General features: G+C 45.0%; 1 protein-coding gene across 1 annotated transcript in view; it reads right to left on the bottom strand.

The window, feature by feature from the left end:
- The window catches only part of NARS1 (asparaginyl-tRNA synthetase 1), a 59,245-nt gene extending 41,206 nt beyond the window's left edge, over positions 1-18,039 (bottom strand). Inside the window, exons 1-8 of the mRNA XM_063453935.1 lie at positions 17,927-18,039; positions 9,669-9,751; positions 9,113-9,178; positions 4,229-4,321; positions 4,043-4,132; positions 3,407-3,485; positions 2,839-2,909; positions 168-254 (exon numbers count right to left, since the gene is read on the bottom strand). Coding sequence (XP_063310005.1) covers positions 168-254; positions 2,839-2,909; positions 3,407-3,485; positions 4,043-4,132; positions 4,229-4,321; positions 9,113-9,178; positions 9,669-9,751; positions 17,927-18,002 — 645 coding nt within the window. The 5' untranslated portion in view covers positions 18,003-18,039. The remainder of the gene's footprint in view (positions 1-167; positions 255-2,838; positions 2,910-3,406; positions 3,486-4,042; positions 4,133-4,228; positions 4,322-9,112; positions 9,179-9,668; positions 9,752-17,926) is intronic.
- Between the last annotated feature and the right edge of the window lie 992 nt (positions 18,040-19,031).

Below are 19,031 nucleotides of genomic sequence, written 5' to 3' on the forward strand. Positions count from 1 at the left end.
AGGTAATAAAAATCAGTTGTGCCTCTTGAATTTAAGTGCTACTATGGACTTCAAGAGAAAAGTAACAAACTGCACTAAATACCTTGACATTAGCCTAAAAGGCATTTTAAATCATAATACAAAATATAGCCAGAAAGCAATACCCAATAGTGGTGAAGATCACATACCTGTTTTCCTTCTGGCACCAAGTTCAGCATGCCATATACAGCAACCGTGCTCTCTGTGGAGAGCAGGAGACCATTGTAACACTGGCACTGTTAATAGTTAAAAGATAACAGATTTTAGTATCACTGACATCATGAAACATACTTCCACATAATCAAGAACTTAAATCACAACCTTAAAATGGCCTAAAATCAGAACCTTAAAAATGGTGTCAACAGCTGCATTAAAGGCACAAAAAAGGGGCTAAAAATAATGAGAGATGGGTTATGGAGAGCAAACAGGGGACTGGTGTGGGAATAAAGAGGAATGAAACATGCTGCTAATACCTGTAAAATGGTGTATTTAAAAGTACACTATAATCACCAGAAGAACTACAGCTTCTGGTGAGTATAATCATTATATGCAGGCATTTTCATGCAAACACTGCCTTTTCAGAGAAAAGGCTGTGTTTACATTGCCCCTAGGGACACATCCAAGTGGCCACTCGAGGTGCTTCCTGGCTCAGGGCTGTACATTAGACAGCTCTGCCGTTCAGCGTCCCCACGCTCTGCATGGTGATGCTGAATTTTCCTCATAGAGATGCATTGATTCAATGCATCTTTATGAGGAGGAGTTTCTGATTGGCCAAAACGGCATTTTGCCCCACCCTATGACGATTTTAGCCAATCCAATGCTCTCCCCATCGGAAGCATTGGATTGGCTAAAAATCGGCAATTCTGATTATGTCACCAGCAGTCCCACACGGCGCTGGAAATAAGGTGAGTTTTTCATGCTTTTAAAGAGGAGGGGGGTGGGGGCAAGCCACATTACTGGTGGGTTTTGCACTATAGGGTCAGGAATACATGTTTGTGTGCCTGACCCTATAGTGTTCCTTTAAATTACAAACAGTGTCTGCACCACTAAACATTCAATAATCCCAATACAAATGTGCTGCACCATATTAAAGGACATACTATAGTCCCTAATAAAGGTATTTTAAATATATTGTGCGTCATTTTACATTGATTTAAGCATACATAAAAAAAATGACATTGGGGGGCGGGGCCTGACCGCCATGCTGGCAGGTCGCGAGTAACAACAGCTCCTGAAATATTTTAAACTATTCCGTTTAAAAACGGGACTCTTGGCCCAGCCAGAGGACCAAAAGCATGCACCAACCCAAGAGGAAGCACCAGAACCGAGGTGAGGCTTGCGACCAGGTTCGTTTTAGTCCCTCGGAGAGACAACCGTCGTCCTCAACGGATGTGGCCTACTCAGGCGGTGAGAGGGGCGGACGGCCGCTGCCCCACTATCCTGCCCGACGGTGTCCAGACGGACCTCCTCAGAAGACCGAACCGGGCCCCATCGCCCCCTCCCCCTGCGGGCCGGTGGGGGTGATCCCGGCCCACACCCTGCTGCACACATCCCAACAGAGGTCTCAAGGCCCCAACTCACTGCCACGACGCAGCCCAAGCCACATCTAAAATGGTGGCAACTACGAACCGGGCAGAGCGCACGGGGGAGACTGCTGCCTCCCGCTACCTGGGGAATGCAACTCACACGAACCCAAGTGATGACAGCCCGCAGGTACCAAGACCCCCGCACTCACACATGGCAAAGAGGTCGAAAAAGCGGCAAACAAGTATAAGCAGCATAGAACCAGCTCACCAGACCCAGCAGCCCACCCCTCGATCTGGTCCAGACAGATGGCATGCGCACACATCGCCCCATCTCACAGCACCCTCACAGCAACACCTACCAGTGGAACTACAGCGGCTGGAGGACACAGAATCACCACACATGCTTCAATCACTGCATGTTGATATATGCACACTGCACACGAGCATGCTAACACCGTTTCATCTAGGGACTGTGCCTGCCTGGATTACTCTGTCAGCTACTTGCCCAGCTGGACAATTGCCACACAGCCCACGCAGAAAGATACAGGGGTGAGGAGACCAACGCTTACGAGCAACGGATAGACACAGAGCGATGACCCAGTGGACAATTAATCTTAAACATTCAGCGTAAATAATAGCGTCTCTCCAGCAAAATCTGTATGCCTTTACTTTCCATGACCTGCTGTCACTCTTCTCATATATCACCCTGTCTGTCACTGACATAGGTTCAGACTTACTGCAGCACCATTCTACACTTAACTGTTTAATGCTACATAGGACTCTCGAATGCTCTCTCTCACACACTGAACATGGGCTAATGAGATAAGCTACATATACAACCACATAGCGACTACATAAGCGACTACAAAAAACGAATCCACTAGCATGTAACTCAGCATGTAAACACAATTATAAATACTAGACCACTGTTTTCTTTTTATGTGCAACGCTGGGGCCCAACGCAGATATAATCGTCTGTCAAATAGATTGCTAACGTATACACAAAATTGCCTAGATTAACATGTTCAACAAAAACAAAATTTGTGCAAGTTTCTCATGCCACTGTTTAACTCATATGTAACTTTATGTAAATGAACGCTGTTGTGGCGTATGACAATGCCCTGTAATCACCCGCACAACAAAAATAAAGAATTGAAAAAAAAATAAAAATGACATTACATATATTTATATTTGTTTTGGTGACTGGTTTTGTTTGATTTGGACAGCGGTGGAAATGTATCATGTATCTGCCGCTCAGATTGTGATAAAGTTATGAACTTGTGTGTGAACTTACCAACTGGTCATTCAGAACACATTGTAGAAATCCAGTGCCGTCTCTTAGTACAATGAACATCAAGTTCTTCCCTAGAACAAAGAAGAAAACACCGAGAAAAAAAACAACAACGAATAAAATAAGAATTAAAATGTTGCCAATACATTTGCAGCGACTATTGCACAAACAACAATGATGGAAAATAATGAGTGCTCTACATTTCCATAATAGCAACATAAGCCTTCAGGAAGTATAACAAACCAGCAGCGGTTTATCCATACACTGCAGTGCTGCTATAACCAATACTGCAGCACTTCAGGAATCACAAGGAGGAATTTTATCAAGTACTACTTCTTGACCTCAAAACAATAAAATCCTAGCTTACAAAGAGCTGCGGCTGGTTCTAAAGCAATATATTCCCCAAATTGTTATGTTATGTATGTTTATATGCTAGCTATGCATCCCTTGATTCAAAGACAGCTTATGGTAATATTTTTACAATCTAAAAGTACTCTGTAGTGAATGTGTTAATGAAAACATTTTAATTATAAAATCAAAATGCTGGAGAGATAAGAACATTTTAAAATACCTTGTCTACGCAGCCTGTGTACCCAGCCAAACACTTTCACTCTCTGGCCTCGATATGCTTCCAATTGACGGATCTTAGCCTGTGGTTAAAAGATAAGTTTGGATTTGCATAAACCACACTTTAACTTGTACAAACAGTTACATGTATCACACTTGCATAAAACTGCTAAATTTAAAGCCACTTGATCATCTGAAGATTTCCATTTTAAAACCTATACTGCAAATAAATTATTATATCATCTGAGCAAGCTGCAGTAAATTTAGCAGGAGTTACTATTGGAAAATATGTTTCAGTTTGGAGGTGGATATTTCAGAATAATATTCCAATTTATCTCTCAGTAACATGTACTCAAAAAAAAAAAAAAGAAAAAAAAAGCTGCATAGTTCTTGTGATGTCAGTGCCCAATTAAATTCTGTGAAAACTATCCATTTATGATTAATCTGATATCTGATCGAGCTGAAAAATTATCAACAGTTTTTCAAATGCTTTATGGCATTTGTGATGACAAAGCCACTTTAAATGTGCTGCTCTGCATAAGAAACATGGTGAGGGCAACACACCACCTCTCTGACATAGGCAATATTGTATTTTAGTTACACTCCTCTTTACACAGGTACCAAAAGGCATACTGCTTACTGCTGTTGGTGTTGGGAGACTAGGGTCATTCTGGATTTCAATTTTCTTTGCGTCTTCCAAATTCTTTTCGCGTCTCGAGTTGTCTTCTGCCTGAAAACAATAAAAGTGATTATCAGTACAGTGCCCTCTGTGGCTCCCATTCAAGGTATAGTTTAGCAGTGCCAACATAGGAGCACACAATCTGACCTCTCTCTTTTCCTTTGCTTCATTCTTCATCTGTTCCCGGTTAAAGAGCTTTTTCACATTTTTCAGCTGTGACTTGGAAATCACATCCCATCTCTGCAATGAAGATTCACACAACGTTTAGGATGATCCCCTTCCATCCTTACATTTTGCAGACATTACATTACAGGTTAATGTTTATATTGATTAGAACATTAACCATGAATTACATTGTGAACTTTTACTTTAACATAAAACGACAACCCAATACACAGGCTAAATATGCAAAAAAAAAAAAAAAAAATAATGGCATCAGGGAAAATAATCTTGTGCAAACCAACCTTATTATGCAAATAATGAATAAAGTGGAGAAAAAAAATACACTTATTGTGAATAGTTTATTTTCCTTATGTGGAGTAATATCATATAACTGCAATCAACATGTCAATGTAACTGGGAAAATGCATGTCCCTGGCTATGGCCCACTGCACACCAGGTTGACAGATCCATCCAGATTTCCTGAACATATGTAACCTCTTCATCCTGTCAGGCAGAGCTTGAAAAGTGCTGCCCTGCATTAGGTCAAACAATAATGGTGTACGGAGGAAATCAATTAAAGCGGCACTGTCATGCCGAACTTACCTTTCCTCAAACTCTTCCTCTTCTCCTCCTCTCTCGGGATCTGTTATTCTTTTCTTCCTGTCTTCTTTAGTTTTCTTTAAAATCATAAGACAAAGTAGGGACTCTGTCTTATGGAGAATTCCTCCGCTTGACCAGCTCTGACCAGCGGAGGAGCAAAGTGTGCTTCATTTCCGCTGGTCAGAGCAATTTTCCCATGATCCCTAGCTTTCCTCCCTGTTCCCACAATGCTTCCTGTCAGTATTGCCGAACGTCCTGTCACTTAGACAGAACGCCGGCAAAACTGCCGAATTGCATCCTAACAGAATGAGAAAAGTTTCTCCATTGGTGTTAGGATGCAATTCGGTACTTTGTTCGGATCGGAATTTCATTCTAATGAATGAAACTCCGATCCTATTCATTGCTGTGGCTGCATCTTGCAGCCGCTTAGTAGATAACTCCCTAATTCCCACGGTATCAGGGAGCTATCTACTAAAAGGCTGAAAGACCAATTCAGGTCTTTCAGCCAAATTTACTAACACTAAGTAAAAATGACTTGGTATTAGTAAATAATATGCCCCTACTCGCTATACCGCGAGTAGGGGCATGTCTAGTAAGCAGTGAGCAGCCTGTGGCTGCTCACTGTAAAAAATAAAAAAAAAATATTGCCCCCCACCCCTAAACGACGGGTGGGGGCCGTAAAGTAAAACAAGGGAGGGAGACCTATTGTCGTCCCCCCCCCCCGGCCCCCACCCCTGAGCGGTGGGTGGGGGCCATAAAGATAATGAGGGGGGGGACCTACTGTCCTCCCCCCTGGCCCCCACCCCTGGGCGGCGGGTGGGGGCCATAATGGTAATAAGGGGGATGGGGGGGGGAGACCTACTGTCCTCCCCCCCGGCCCCCACCCCTGGGCGGCGGGTGGGGGCCATCATAGTAATAAGGGGGGGGGGTTCTTTGGAACTTTCCCACGCTTGTAAAATGACACAGAGCACTGTGATTGGACGGCTTGAAATCCATCCCATCACAGTGCTCTGTGTAATTTTACAAGCGTGGGAAAATTCCAAAGAACTTTCCCACGCTTGTAAAATGACACAGAGCACTCTGATTGGCTTAAACCCACCAATCAGAGTGTTCTTAGGCTAATTGCAGGGCGGGGCAAGGCTTTATAAGCCTTGCCCGCCCTGCGGAGCTCAGTCTGCGGAGCCCTCCATGGGTGAAGATGGATTATTTTTTTTTGCGCTCGGGTTTTTTCTTTTTCGTCAGGTTTTTTTTGCGCTCGGGTTTTTTATTTTATTTTTAGTTCGACGGCTATCATGGTTTTTTATTTGGCCTTTTTTGGGGCTGAAAAATGAAGATTTTAGAAAAAAGAAGACGTCGAATGGTAAGTTTAATTTTACTTTACAGGTTAGCAATTTTATTCCCCCTCTCACTATTTTTTAGGGTGAGGGGGTAGGTAGGGGCATTTTTTATTTGGGTGGGTGACTAGGGGCTTGGGGACCCCTAGTCACCTTGATGGGGGGGGGGGGGGGAATTTACTTAGTGCCCCCACCCGCCGCCCAGGGGTGGGGGCCGGGGGAGGGGAGGACAGTAGGTCCCCCCCCCTTATTACTATTATGGCCCCCACCCGCCGCCCAGGGGTGGGGGCCAGGGGGGGGGCAGTAGGTCCCCCCCCCTTATTACTATGATGGCCCCCACCCGCAGCCCAGGGGTGGGGGGAGGACAGTAGGTCCCCCCCCTTATTACTATTATGGCCCCCACCCGCCGCCCAGGGGTGGGGGCCGGGGGGAGGACAGTAGGTCCCCCCCCCCCCTTTATTACCATTATGGCCCCCACCCGCCGCCCAGGGGTGGGGGCCGGGGGGGGAGGACAGTAGGTTCCCCCCCCTTTTATTACCATTATGGCCCCCACCCGCCGCCGAGGGCATTTTTTATTTGGGTGGGTGACTAGGGGCTTGGGGACCCCTAGTCACCTTGATGGGGGGGGGGGAATTTACTTAGTGCCCCCACCCGCCGCCCAGGGGTGGGGGCCGGGGTAGGGGAGGACAGTAGGTCCCCCCCCCCTTATTACTATTATGGCCCCCACCCGCCGCCCAGGGGTGGGGGCCGGGGGGGGAGGACAGTAGGTCCCCCCCTTATTACTATGATGGCCCCCACCCGCCGCCCGGGGGGGGAGGACAGTAGGTCCCCCCCCCCTTATTACTATGATGGCCCCCACCCGCCGCCCAGGGGTGGGGGAGGACAGTAGGTCCCCCCCACCTTATTACTATTATGGCCCCCACCCGCCGCCCAGGGGTGGGGGCCGGGGGGGAGGACAGTAGGTCCCCCCTCATTCCCATTACGGCCCCCACCCGCCGCCCAGGGGTGGGGGCCGGGGGGGAGGACAGTAGGTCCCCCCTCATTCCCATTATGGCCCCCACCCGCCGCCCAGGGGTGGGGGCCGGCGGGGGAGGACAGTAGGTCCCCCCCCCCCTTATTACCCTGTTTGTTTGTTTTTACAGTGAGCAGCCACAGGCTGCTCACTGTTTAGTGGACATGCCCCTACTCGCGATATAGCGAGTAGGGGCATTGGGGAGATTTTAATCTCCCTTGTGCTATTATGGGGGTCATATTGACCCCCATAGAGTGAGGAGGGGACCTGGGGGGCTTATGAAGTGGTGGGGAGCTCTGCTCCCTGCCGCTTCTATAGTTACATATTACAAGGAGGGAGATGCACGCCGGTAGCTCCCTCCTTGTAATAAACCGAACAAACAAACAAACACTGATACACAGTGTTAGTTTGTTCATCTGATTTTTTCTATTCATCCATTCGTCTGTCTGATGAATGAATGAATAGGTGAAATTTCCGTTCGCATGTCCAGGTGTTTCACTGGGCATGTGCGGGAATCTCACAGTCTGTGTAGTGTGGGTAGATGACGTGTCCCACAGGGACTTCACCTACCCACACAAAGATGGCGGCGCCCTGAATATAGATCGGGGTAGAAAATAAAGAATAAAAAATAGGTGATGTGGGGGGCTTAGGGGCATTTGGGGGTAACTAGGGGGTCGATTGGATGTAGTTGAGGCGGGAGGGGGGTTAAAAAAAAAAACGGAATTCGGCATGACAGTGCCGCTTTAAACAAGGATGTATCAAACAGGAGCATTATTTATATATTTGCCCCTAAGGCTTACAATTGCTACATACACGTTTCAGGTACTGCTCACAAGTATGAAGAAGCTATGAGTGTCAGCATCCCACGGGCGGCTGCGAGGGGAGGCTGCAGTCCGCTCGCGGCACTCACCATCCAGCCGTCCGCGGTCCCCTTCCTGGTGTGCGCTCGGCATCCTCCCAGCCACGGATGCCGCCCGCGTCTTCTTCTACATCCCCCAGCGGCAGCATGCATGGCGCTGCACGCTGGGAGACCGCTCATTTTCACAAACGCCGGGGTCAGCCACCTGACCCGGCGTTAAAGGCACAGTGCCTCAATCACAGTGGGAGGTCTAGATATCTCCCACGTGTGATTGTTAATTCTGATTGGAAATTATCCAATCAGAATTAACCTATGGATTTAAATACTTACCTTTCCTGTTCCTCTCTGCCCTGTTGTGGTCTTTGCTTGCTAGTATTGCTACTGAACTTGTGTTTCTGGTTACGTACTCTCTGGCTTGTTTATCTGACTTTGTGACTTTCTCCTACCCTTTGACCTCGGCTTGTTTCTTGTTATTCTGTCTTCTGGTTCCCCTTACTCGGCTTGTCTCCTGACTATTCTTTGTGTGCTTAGCCCGGCCACTCTAAGGTCCGGTACTGCACCTTTTCTGTGTGTGTGTTAGCGTGTTTGGTTCCCGGAATCGTGACAATGAGTATATGAACACATGGCAGCACTAACTGCCTAGAGTTGTAAGCACATCTGATGCTTAGAGTTGCTTGCAGAAGCTACAAGTTTCTATCCTTGCAGCCTCCCTATGATTTGCGAATTGTAGAATGAAGATATATTGCCTTCCTCATTTTGATTTTTAAGAGAAGTAACAGCTGAGGTTTCAGAATTACAGGTAAACAAATTCTGTACTGCAAACGTTGGGGGATAATATGGCTTTTAGTTCCTGATACGTCTCTGTCATTGTGCTCAGCTAAATGCAAACTGTCCATAAGCTCATGTGACAAAGGAGTTAGAAGGAAAAGCAGCGGGGCCTACAGCTTATTCTTAGCATGTAGGGTGTGCTCAGTCAGTATCTCAATATATACATATATCAGATCAATAGCTAGAACGCTTAATATTGAAATAAAGATATCAGGAGTTATAACTGGCCATACAACCTCATTTTCTTTCTGTGAGTCCACGTAGAATGTAGGAAATGGCTCTTTACCAACTTTCAGCATTGCCTTGAAACAAGAACAACAAAATAGAAGTCATTTTTCTATGCCGGCAAGACGGAATAACATCAGCAGAAGATATCAAATACAGTCTAGACCAGGGCTGTCCAACCTGCGGCCCCCCAGATGTTGCTGAACTACAACTCCCATGATTCCCTGGCTATCTTTTTAATTGAAAGAATCATGGGAGGTGTAGTTCAGCAACATCTGGGGGGCTGCAGGTTGGACAGCCCTGGTCTAGACAAACTAAGGGTAAAACTAATCATGTGGAGTTCTGCAATGAGAGGGGGCAATTTAAAAAAAAAATAATTAAACAAAAAACAAAACAGAGTGGGTTTGTGGTCACAGAATTACAAAACATTTTATTAATTCAAACACTGGAGATAAACAATAAGTGATGGGTCATAAACCTCATACCAACACCGCAAGTGTTAGCAAAAAGTCAATTAGTAAAACGGTTAGATACCAATACAAATAAGACATGTTAATTACAAAGTACCTTGAGAACCGTTTTCAATGGTTTTTCTTTAGTTCCATCCCCGGTTTCATCGCTTCCCTCTCGGTCAGAAATGTACATTTTGTCTATGAAAACAAAGCATTGTTAAAATTATCATTTATTTTTTAATGTTAAATTGACCAAATACTTATATTAAATTACTGTGTGAAATGTTTTGGATTAAACAATGTGCTTAATTTGTCTGTAGCTTTTTTTGGGTGCTTGATTAGGTAGTTATTGCATCAAGGAGCATCTTCAATGCCTTTCTTCCATAACTAACAGAGCATACATGTGCCAGTAAAGTCATTCAGACTCACACTAGATACTAGTCACTAGTGTTTAATATATCAGTGTGACATTGGCATAGGAAAAGGGAATGTGAACGTTTGTTATAGAGGAACATATATACACAATATATACAAAAAGGGACTACAAACAGAAAGGGTTCCGACAACCGACTTTGTTTTGGAACACAGACGTTGCCCCTTTTCTTTGATCGTTTTTGAGAAATGATGATGTTTACATTTTGCAGAAAACACTTTTAACTTGATTGACACAAATGCAGCTTCCTCCTGCACTTCCTTTGATTTGCAAAGAGCTTCACTTCCAGCATGATCATACACAGCATAAAAAATGCAGCACTATGAGAAGCATATGACTGGATAAAGGTCATCAGGAATGACTTTACTTAGCTCCCATTTGACAAGCCTTGACAGATCCATCACTTTTCAGTATTTCATAAAGATATCCTCTATATGATATACGAATCAAGACTGAGCTGAAATTTCAACGGAACCCAAAATTACAATGAGACAAAGTAGGGACTGCTTTGTATTATGGTAAAGCCTGAGGTTTACAAAATGCGGAGCTCCTCTGTCAACCTTTTGCCAATCCCAGCCAGCAGCCATCACAAATTATGACTGTGGGATTCAAGCTTCGTCTATCGAGGGTCCTACGCTCTCCTCCATAGACCTTAGTGTTGCACTCTTGCTCAAAACATGCAAAAACTCCCAAAATTTAAAGATCTGCTTTAAGGACTAGGCTTTGTCAAATAATTCTACCGCTTTAATTAAATGAACACTATAGTCAACAGAACAAATACAGCTTATTGTATTTGTTCTGGTATAATCCGTCACTTCGGCTTTTTTGCAGTAAACACTGTCTTTTCAGAGAAAAAGCAACGTTTACATTACAGCCTAGTCATACCTCCATTGGCCAATACACTGATGGCAACTAGAGGTGCCTCCTGGGCACTGTTGCACACTGTGCAGCACTGCCATTCAGTGTCTCCACCCTCTGAATAGAGACACTGAACTTTCCTCATAGAGAAGTATTGCACTGATTGACCAAGGCTGTGTTTGGCTTGTGCTGACTCTGCCCTGATCTGCTTTCTTGAGAATATCAGCCAATCCAATGATTTCCTATTGGGAAGCATTGTAATTGACTTAGATCACCACTTCTGATGATGTCAGCCAAGAAGTCAGATCAGGGGCAGAGCCAGTAGCAGCAGACTAGTATAAAGGTAAGATTTTACCATAGTTTGGGGATAAAGGGTGTCCAGATGGTGTTTTAACACTAAAGGGTCAGAAATACATGTTTGTGTTCCTGACCCTACAGTGTTCCTTTAACCAGAGGTGGCCAAAAGGTATATCCCCCATCTGTTTCAGTACTACAACTTCCATGGTGCCTTCCAAGTTTAAGAATGGCAAAGGAGCTGTACGCTTTAAAACACGAAATTGTTAAAAGACAGTTTCTATGCATTTACTATAAACGGTCAACTTCAGGGCAGCACGTCTGCAGGAGAAAAAAAAAAGATATAGTACTTTTCTCTGAACCATAGCAGGTGGACACTACAATTTCTTTAACCCTATCACAACATGCAAGAACCTAAATACCCCCCAAACCCTACAGTCATATTAGTGTCATATTTTTTTTTATGTCAAAGGGAAATTTAACTGAGCTATTTTCAAATTAATAGCATTGCAGCAATGCCATCCATCTTAAAATAGCAATGATCCAATCATAATATTCAGTTGATAAGTGTTGAGCCATAAGTGCTCTTTCAGAGTAAGTAGTGAAGCTGTTTAAAGGAAGGCACTATAACAACTTAATCTTACTGAAGTAGTAATAGTGCCTTCAGTCCTACCCTCAAGTCCTACCCACCAAAACATTTATAGTTTGAAGGCTTGGAAGTGCTGGTTAATTCCCGGTTCTCATGCCTTGATCTCATGCGCTGTGCCGTCAGTCTGCCATAGAGAATTAACTGTATTCCATAATTCTCTATGGCAGAATTATGAGTGAGCACAGCGCATGCGCCTATGGTCCCCAATGCTCCTCAGAGAGGAGCACAGATGACATCACATAAGTAGGCCACGGCAGCCTGATACTGTACTGCACTCCGTGGCTAGAATGCTCAACTGACGCTCATTAGTGAGCCCTGCTTAGTAGAGCACCGGGTAGGGAGTTTCCATAGCAGCTACAGCACACGCACTGTGGTTGCTATGAAAGGAGAGCAGAGGGCTCTTGTGGAAGGCGAACGCCGTGGCATTTACAGACAGCCAGGAGAAAAACCTATTTTTAAATTGTCCCTTCTCCTAATCTACAATGTACATAAACAAAAATCTTAGGTTCAATCTAATGAGCATAAGTTGTTTGTGGCAATTCATTGAAGTGGTCTGCGTGCCATATGTACCCCATTTAACCCCGCAGATGTAAACATTAACGTTCTGCACACTTGTATCTACAAATCATAATAAAAACAAAAAACAGATTACATACATGCTATGTCAGGAGGTTTAATAATGAAATACCCCTGTAATTATGTTATACAGATTTGCACAAGAACATGCGGTGACAGAGGCTAGATATTTCTACGTACAATTATAATGTTGGTTGCTACAGGAGTCTATTTTATATCAAAATATTGATCTATGAAAGATTTTAACCACTAGCCCTTTCAGCAAGTGAGGTAACAGGCTCTCTGCCACATAAAATGAAGAGATAAAAAGCTCAGGCAAAAATCTGGATACTGTGCAACAATCAGCACAAAACATTCAATCGCCCTTTAATGATTATTGCTGAGCCTTTAACAAGCTCCCCACAACATACCCCTTCATACACATGGCACGCCGTCTATAGCCCTTCATACACATGGCACGCAGTCTATAGCCCATCATAGATATGACACACTCCCCCCTTCCTACATATGGCACACTGTCTATAGCCCATCATAGATATGACACACTCCCCCCTTCCTACATATGGAACACTGTATTTCCTCGGATATATCCATGGCAGCACTACGTATGGGTATAGCTCCTCCCCTTCTCAATTGGACAGAAACACCTAATAATTAATAAAAGAGAGACTCCCTCGTATGCCCTCTCAGTCTTTTTTTCCTGTACACTTCTCATGGACACTGGATGTTTCATCTATTTTTTTTATTTTTTTTGTGGCTTATTCGGAACTAATTGTACCCCTTGCCCATGGGGAGTTCAACCTCTCTCCCCATGGAAGCCTCAGGACACGGCGCCTCATCAAGAGCGACCCCCTGGAGGATTCTCCCCTTAGCAACCACGGAGCTATGCTGCAGTGACCCTATAGGTAGCAGCTGGATGTGCCAGACCCATTGAGGTGGTAATTCCGAGAAGGGTTCACCTACTTGCTGCATAAAATTTGGGCTTTTTGGCTTTCCCACTAAGATAGCCTGTCCTATCCCCAGGATGTAAGTGGCAGTGAATTTCAGAGCTTACATGACCGGGGGGGGGGGGGGGGGGGGGGGGGGGGGTAGTTTCTTGTCTCTGGTTTCAGCCTTTCCCTGTTTCTTATACGTTCCGGTTATGGAACGCATGATGGAACGCACACCAAAATCGCGCGTTCACCTTTGGCACTTCCGGGTTCGGCACTTCTGGTTTTCTCAGCCTATAGCTTCCCTCACTACGGTCGTGGAACGCACACCAGAGTGAGTCCTGCAGCAAGGGGATTTACTTCCATGTTCAGTATCCTATATTTAAAAGGGTAAGTACCTCTGTGCCTCAGTAAGCAGTTTCATGTATCCCTGCATATCTGGATTGAACTTCTGTATTCTGGCTCCAGGTAAGTGACATTGCTTTTCCTTTTATTTAGAATAGACGGATGTGTGTCAACCAGGTTGGGGAGCTCATTTGGACCTTCTTCATGTACAGGGTCAGTGGAAAAACAAACAGTATCTTCTATCCTCTAATGTTTTAGAGTTCCAAGCAGTCTTCCAGGCTCTTCTGCACTTTCCTTCTCTGAAGCACAATTGGGTGAGAGTAAGGATAGACAATACTTTCGCAGTAGCATACATCAACCACCAGGGGGGTACGAAGAGCAAACGTTTAATGAAAGTGTTGACTCCACTGATGTCCTGGTCGGAAAAGAATTTGAAGGGGATCAAGGCAGTTTACTTTCCGGGAAAGAACAATCAAGTTACGGATTTCTTAAGCCGAGTAATTCTGGATCCCACAGAATGGGTGTTATCCCCTCGGGCATTACTGAAGCATAATCCAGAAGTAGGGCTTTCCTCAAGTAGATCGCAAAGTGGAAAAGTTCTTCTCGCGTTACTTTGACCCTTTGGCGGAAGACCAGGATGCTCTTTGTTGCGAGTGGAAGTTCCATCTGGGGTTTTCCCCCCCAACTCCCCTGATTTTTCCCCTGCTAAGGAGGATCCTTCAGGAGCAGGCGACAATTCTGGCAGTAATCGCCTTCTGGCCCAGGCGACCTTGGTTTCCCCTGCTACAGAAACGCTCTCAGGACATCCCTCTAAAATTCTCAGACCAACACAGTCTTCTACAACAGGGCCCAATCTATCACCCATCTCCTCAGTCTCTCAATTTAATGGCATGGAAATTGAGAAGCAATGTCTCTCCAGCAAAGGTTCCTCTACTTAAGTAATTTGTACCCTTCTGAATGCCAGGAAGAAATCTACTTAATCTGCTTACCATCGTATTTGGGACATCTTCTGTAGCTGGTGTATGGCACACAATATTTCTCCTTTGTCTCCCAGTATCTGTGACGTCCTTCAATTTTTTGCAAGGCAGATTTGACAAAGGGCTGAGTCTCAGCTCCCTAAAAGTGCAGATTTCAGCTCTCTGCTCTGTTGGATCGGAAATTGGCATTTGACCCAGATATTGCTAGATTTCTTCAAGCTGTTCTCAAGCTACGCCCTCCTGTGAGGTTTTTCTCCCCTCCTTGGGATTTACCTCTGGCTTTGCAGACCTTATCTGATTCTCCATTTGATCCCTTGGAGAATGTTTCTCTGCTTACTCCAACGTTGAAAACCGTTCTTCTAGTTGTGCTTACCTCGGGTAGAAGAATCTCAGAGCTGGGCGCTCTTTCCTGCGAGTCTTCCTTTTTGATTCTTCAGGAAGACCGAGTGATTCTTCGTACCGTTACAGCATTCAGACCCAAGGTGGTTTATGCATTTCATATGAATCAGGACATCATTTTGCCATCCTTTTTCCCTCATCCCTTAGCTGAAGAAGAAGAGAAATGGCATTGTTTGGATCTGGTGCGTTGTTTATCTGCATACCTGAACCGTACCTCTGATATAAGGAAAACTTCTAGGCTGTTGATCATTCCTTCGGGTTTCAAGAGGTGTCAGGCCGATTCTCAAACTTCAATCGGCCGATGGATAATCTCAGCCATCAGTCAGGCTCACACAGTTCCGGAGTTCCTGTCCTACAAGGCCTTCAAGCTCATTCCACCAGATCTTTGGCCTCTTCTTGGGCAGCTGCAGCCAACATTTCTCCGGATCACATTTGTTCAGCAGCAACATGGTCCTCCTTCAACACATTTATTCATCACTATCAGTTGGACATAGTTCGTTCATCTACCACAGAAATCGTTAGAAGTGTCCTCTCTGCTGCCTTATAGTTGATGGATCAATAAACAGTTTATTTGCATGGACTTATGCATTTTTGGATATTATTTTTCCTCCCTTGCACCTTTCAGCTTGGGTATAACCCATACGTAGTGCTGCCATGGATATATCTGGGGAAAACAAAAAATTTATGCCATACGTACCGATAGTTTCTTTTCCCGGATATATGCCATGGCAGCACTGCGATCCCACCCTTTTCAAGAATTTATGTTATTTCGTGGCTTTAAACTAAGACTGAGAGGGCATAGGAGGGAGTCTCTTTTTATTAATTAGGAGGTGTTCCTGTCCAATTGAGAGGGGGAGGAGCTATACCCATACATAGTGCTACCATGGCAAATATCCGGGAAAAGAAAATATCGGTAAGTATGGCATAAATTTTCTGTTATAGCCCTTCATACACATGGCACACTCCCCCTTCCTACATATGGCACACTGTCTATAGCCCTTCCTACATGTGGCACACTCCCCCTCTTCCTACATATGGCACACTGCCTATAGCCCTTTCTACATATGGCACACTGCCTATAGCCCTTTCTACATATGGCACACTGCCTATAGCCCTTCCTACATATGGCACACTGCCTATAGCCCTTCCTACATATGGCACACTGCCTATAGCCCTTCATAGATATGGCACACTGCCTATAGCCCTTCATAGATATGGCACACTGCCTATAGCCCTTCATAGATATGGCACACTGCCTATAGCCCTTCATAGATATGGCACACTGCCTATAGCCCTTCATAGATATGGCACACTGCCTATAGCCCTTCATAGATATGGCACACTGCCTATAGCCCTTCATAGATATGGCACACTGCCTATAGCCCTTCATAGATATGGCACACTGCCTATAGCCCTTCATAGATATGGCACACTGCCTATAGCCCTTCATAGATATGGCACACTGCCTATAGCCCTTCATAGATATGGCACACTGCCTATAGCCCTTCATAGATATGGCACACTGCCTATAGCCCTTCATAGATATGGCACACTGCCTATAGCCCTTCATAGATATGGCACACTGCCTATAGCCCTTCATAGATATGGCACACTGCCTATAGCCCTTCATAGATATGGCACACTGCCTATAGCCCTTCATAGATATGGCACACTGCCTATAGCCCTTCATAGATATGGCACACTGCCTATAGCCCTTCATAGATATGGCACACTGCCTATAGCCCTTCATAGATATGGCACACTGCCTATAGCCCTTCATAGATATGGCACACTGCCTATAGCCCTTCATAGATATGGCACACTGCCTATAGCCCTTCATAGATATGGCACACTGCCTATAGCCCTTCATAGATATGGCACACTGCCTATAGCCCTTCATAGATATGGCACACTGCCTATAGCCCTTCATAGATATGGCACACTGCCTATAGCCCTTCATAGATATGGCACACTGCCTATAGCCCTTCATAGATATGGCACACTGCCTATAGCCCTTCATAGATATGGCACACTGCCTATAGCCCTTCATAGATATGGCACACTGCCTATAGCCCTTCATAGATATGGCACACTGCCTATAGCCCTTCATAGATATGGCACACTGCCTATAGCCCTTCATAGATATGGCACACTGCCTATAGCCCTTCATAGATATGGCACACTGTCTATAGCCCTTCATAGATATGGCACACTGCCTATAGCCCTTCATAGATATGGCACACTGTCTATAGCCCTTCATAGATATGGCACACTGCCTATAGCCCTTCATAGATATGGCACACTGCCTATAGCCCTTCATAGATATGGCACACTGTCTATAGCCCTTCATAGATATGGCACACTGTCTATAGCCCTTCATAGATATGGCACACTGTCTATAGCCCTTCATAGATATGGCACACTCCCCCTCTTCCTAAATATGGCACACTGTCTATAACCCATCATACATATGGCACATTCCCCTCCCTCTTTCCTACATATGGCACACTGTCTATAGCTAATCATACATATGGTACACTCCCCCTCCCCCCCTTCCTTTCATACATATGGCACACTGTCTATAGCTAATCATACATATGGCACACGGTCTATAGCCAATCATACATATGGTACACTCCCCTCCCCCACCCCCCTTCCTTTCCTACATATGGCACACTGTCTATAGCCAATCATACATATGGTACACTCCCCTCCCCCACCCCCTTCCTTTCCTACATATGGCACACTGTCTATAGCTAATCATACATATGGCACACTGTCTATAGCTAATCATACATATGGCACACTGTGTGTATCCCAGCTGTCACTCCCTCCCTGTAATACAGCAGACCTGCCAGTAAGCAGTAATAGCCGCTATATGACAGCTGCTGAATACAGTGTATAGATCCTCACCGAGCCGGAGCTGAGCGGTGCCCTCGCTGATCTCCGCACTCATGGCTATTCTGCTCACACTGTCAGCCGGTTGCATCAGATTGCTGCTTCCTCCGGCTCACTGCGCAGGCGCGGGAGGGGCGCGATCGGAGTGACGTCACGACCGCATTGAGCTGTAAGCACTAGAGACAAGTGCTGACTCTTACTTCCGGGTGCCATGACACCCAAGGCACTTTTGATGGGTTGGCACTAACTGAACCCTGGAATGGACCTGCAGGCGTGAAGACACTAAATGTTAATCACAGACCACATGAAGTGAACTACAGGAGGAGCATTAAAACAATCTATACTCCCAAGCAGGGTTAATATCGCCAACTACGATGTTCAAATGATTTAGATGACTATAATTTTGGAGATTTAATGGACTAAAACAATTCAGATGACTAAAGTACGACTAAAACTAAAATGGCTTTTTAGTCAAAAGACTATGTCTAAAACTATTTATTTTATTTATAAAATATTTTACCAGGAAAGATACATTGAGATTTCTCTCGTTTTCAAGTATGTCCTTGGTCCACAAAACATTACATTGATACAATAGGGTACGATAAAATACAAAAACAATATTAATACACAATAAATACAAAATGTAACATAGAACAGGTAGGAAATATATAATCACCCATGACAGGTGCATTCTGTTTTGAGGTAGGTAGAGAGGGATCTTTTAAAGGACTTTAGGCTTGGGGAAGATTTTAAAGTGTGCGGGAGGTCGTTCCATAATTGCGGCGCTCTGTAGGAAAAGGAGGATCGGGCCGCTTTCTTTTTGTATTGAGGTAGACTAAATATCGTGCTGGGACTGGATCGGAGGTTATAGGAGGTGGGAACAGCCGGGGAGAGCATTCTGCTCAGGTAGGGTGGGAGCTTCCCAGAAAAGCTCTTAAACACAAGGCTGGAAAGATAAAGGGTGCGTCTGGATTCCAGCAACAACAAGTTTAGTTCTTTTAGCATGTCACAATGGTGGGTCCGCCAGTATTAACACTGGTGGGTAAGACACATGGGGAAGGGAGGAGAGGAGATGAAACACATGGGGGTGGGGAATTGAGACACATGAGGGGGCTAGGAT

Source organism: Pelobates fuscus, chromosome 5, assembly GCF_036172605.1.
Source record: "Pelobates fuscus isolate aPelFus1 chromosome 5, aPelFus1.pri, whole genome shotgun sequence".
Lineage (NCBI taxonomy): Eukaryota > Metazoa > Chordata > Amphibia > Anura > Pelobatidae > Pelobates > Pelobates fuscus.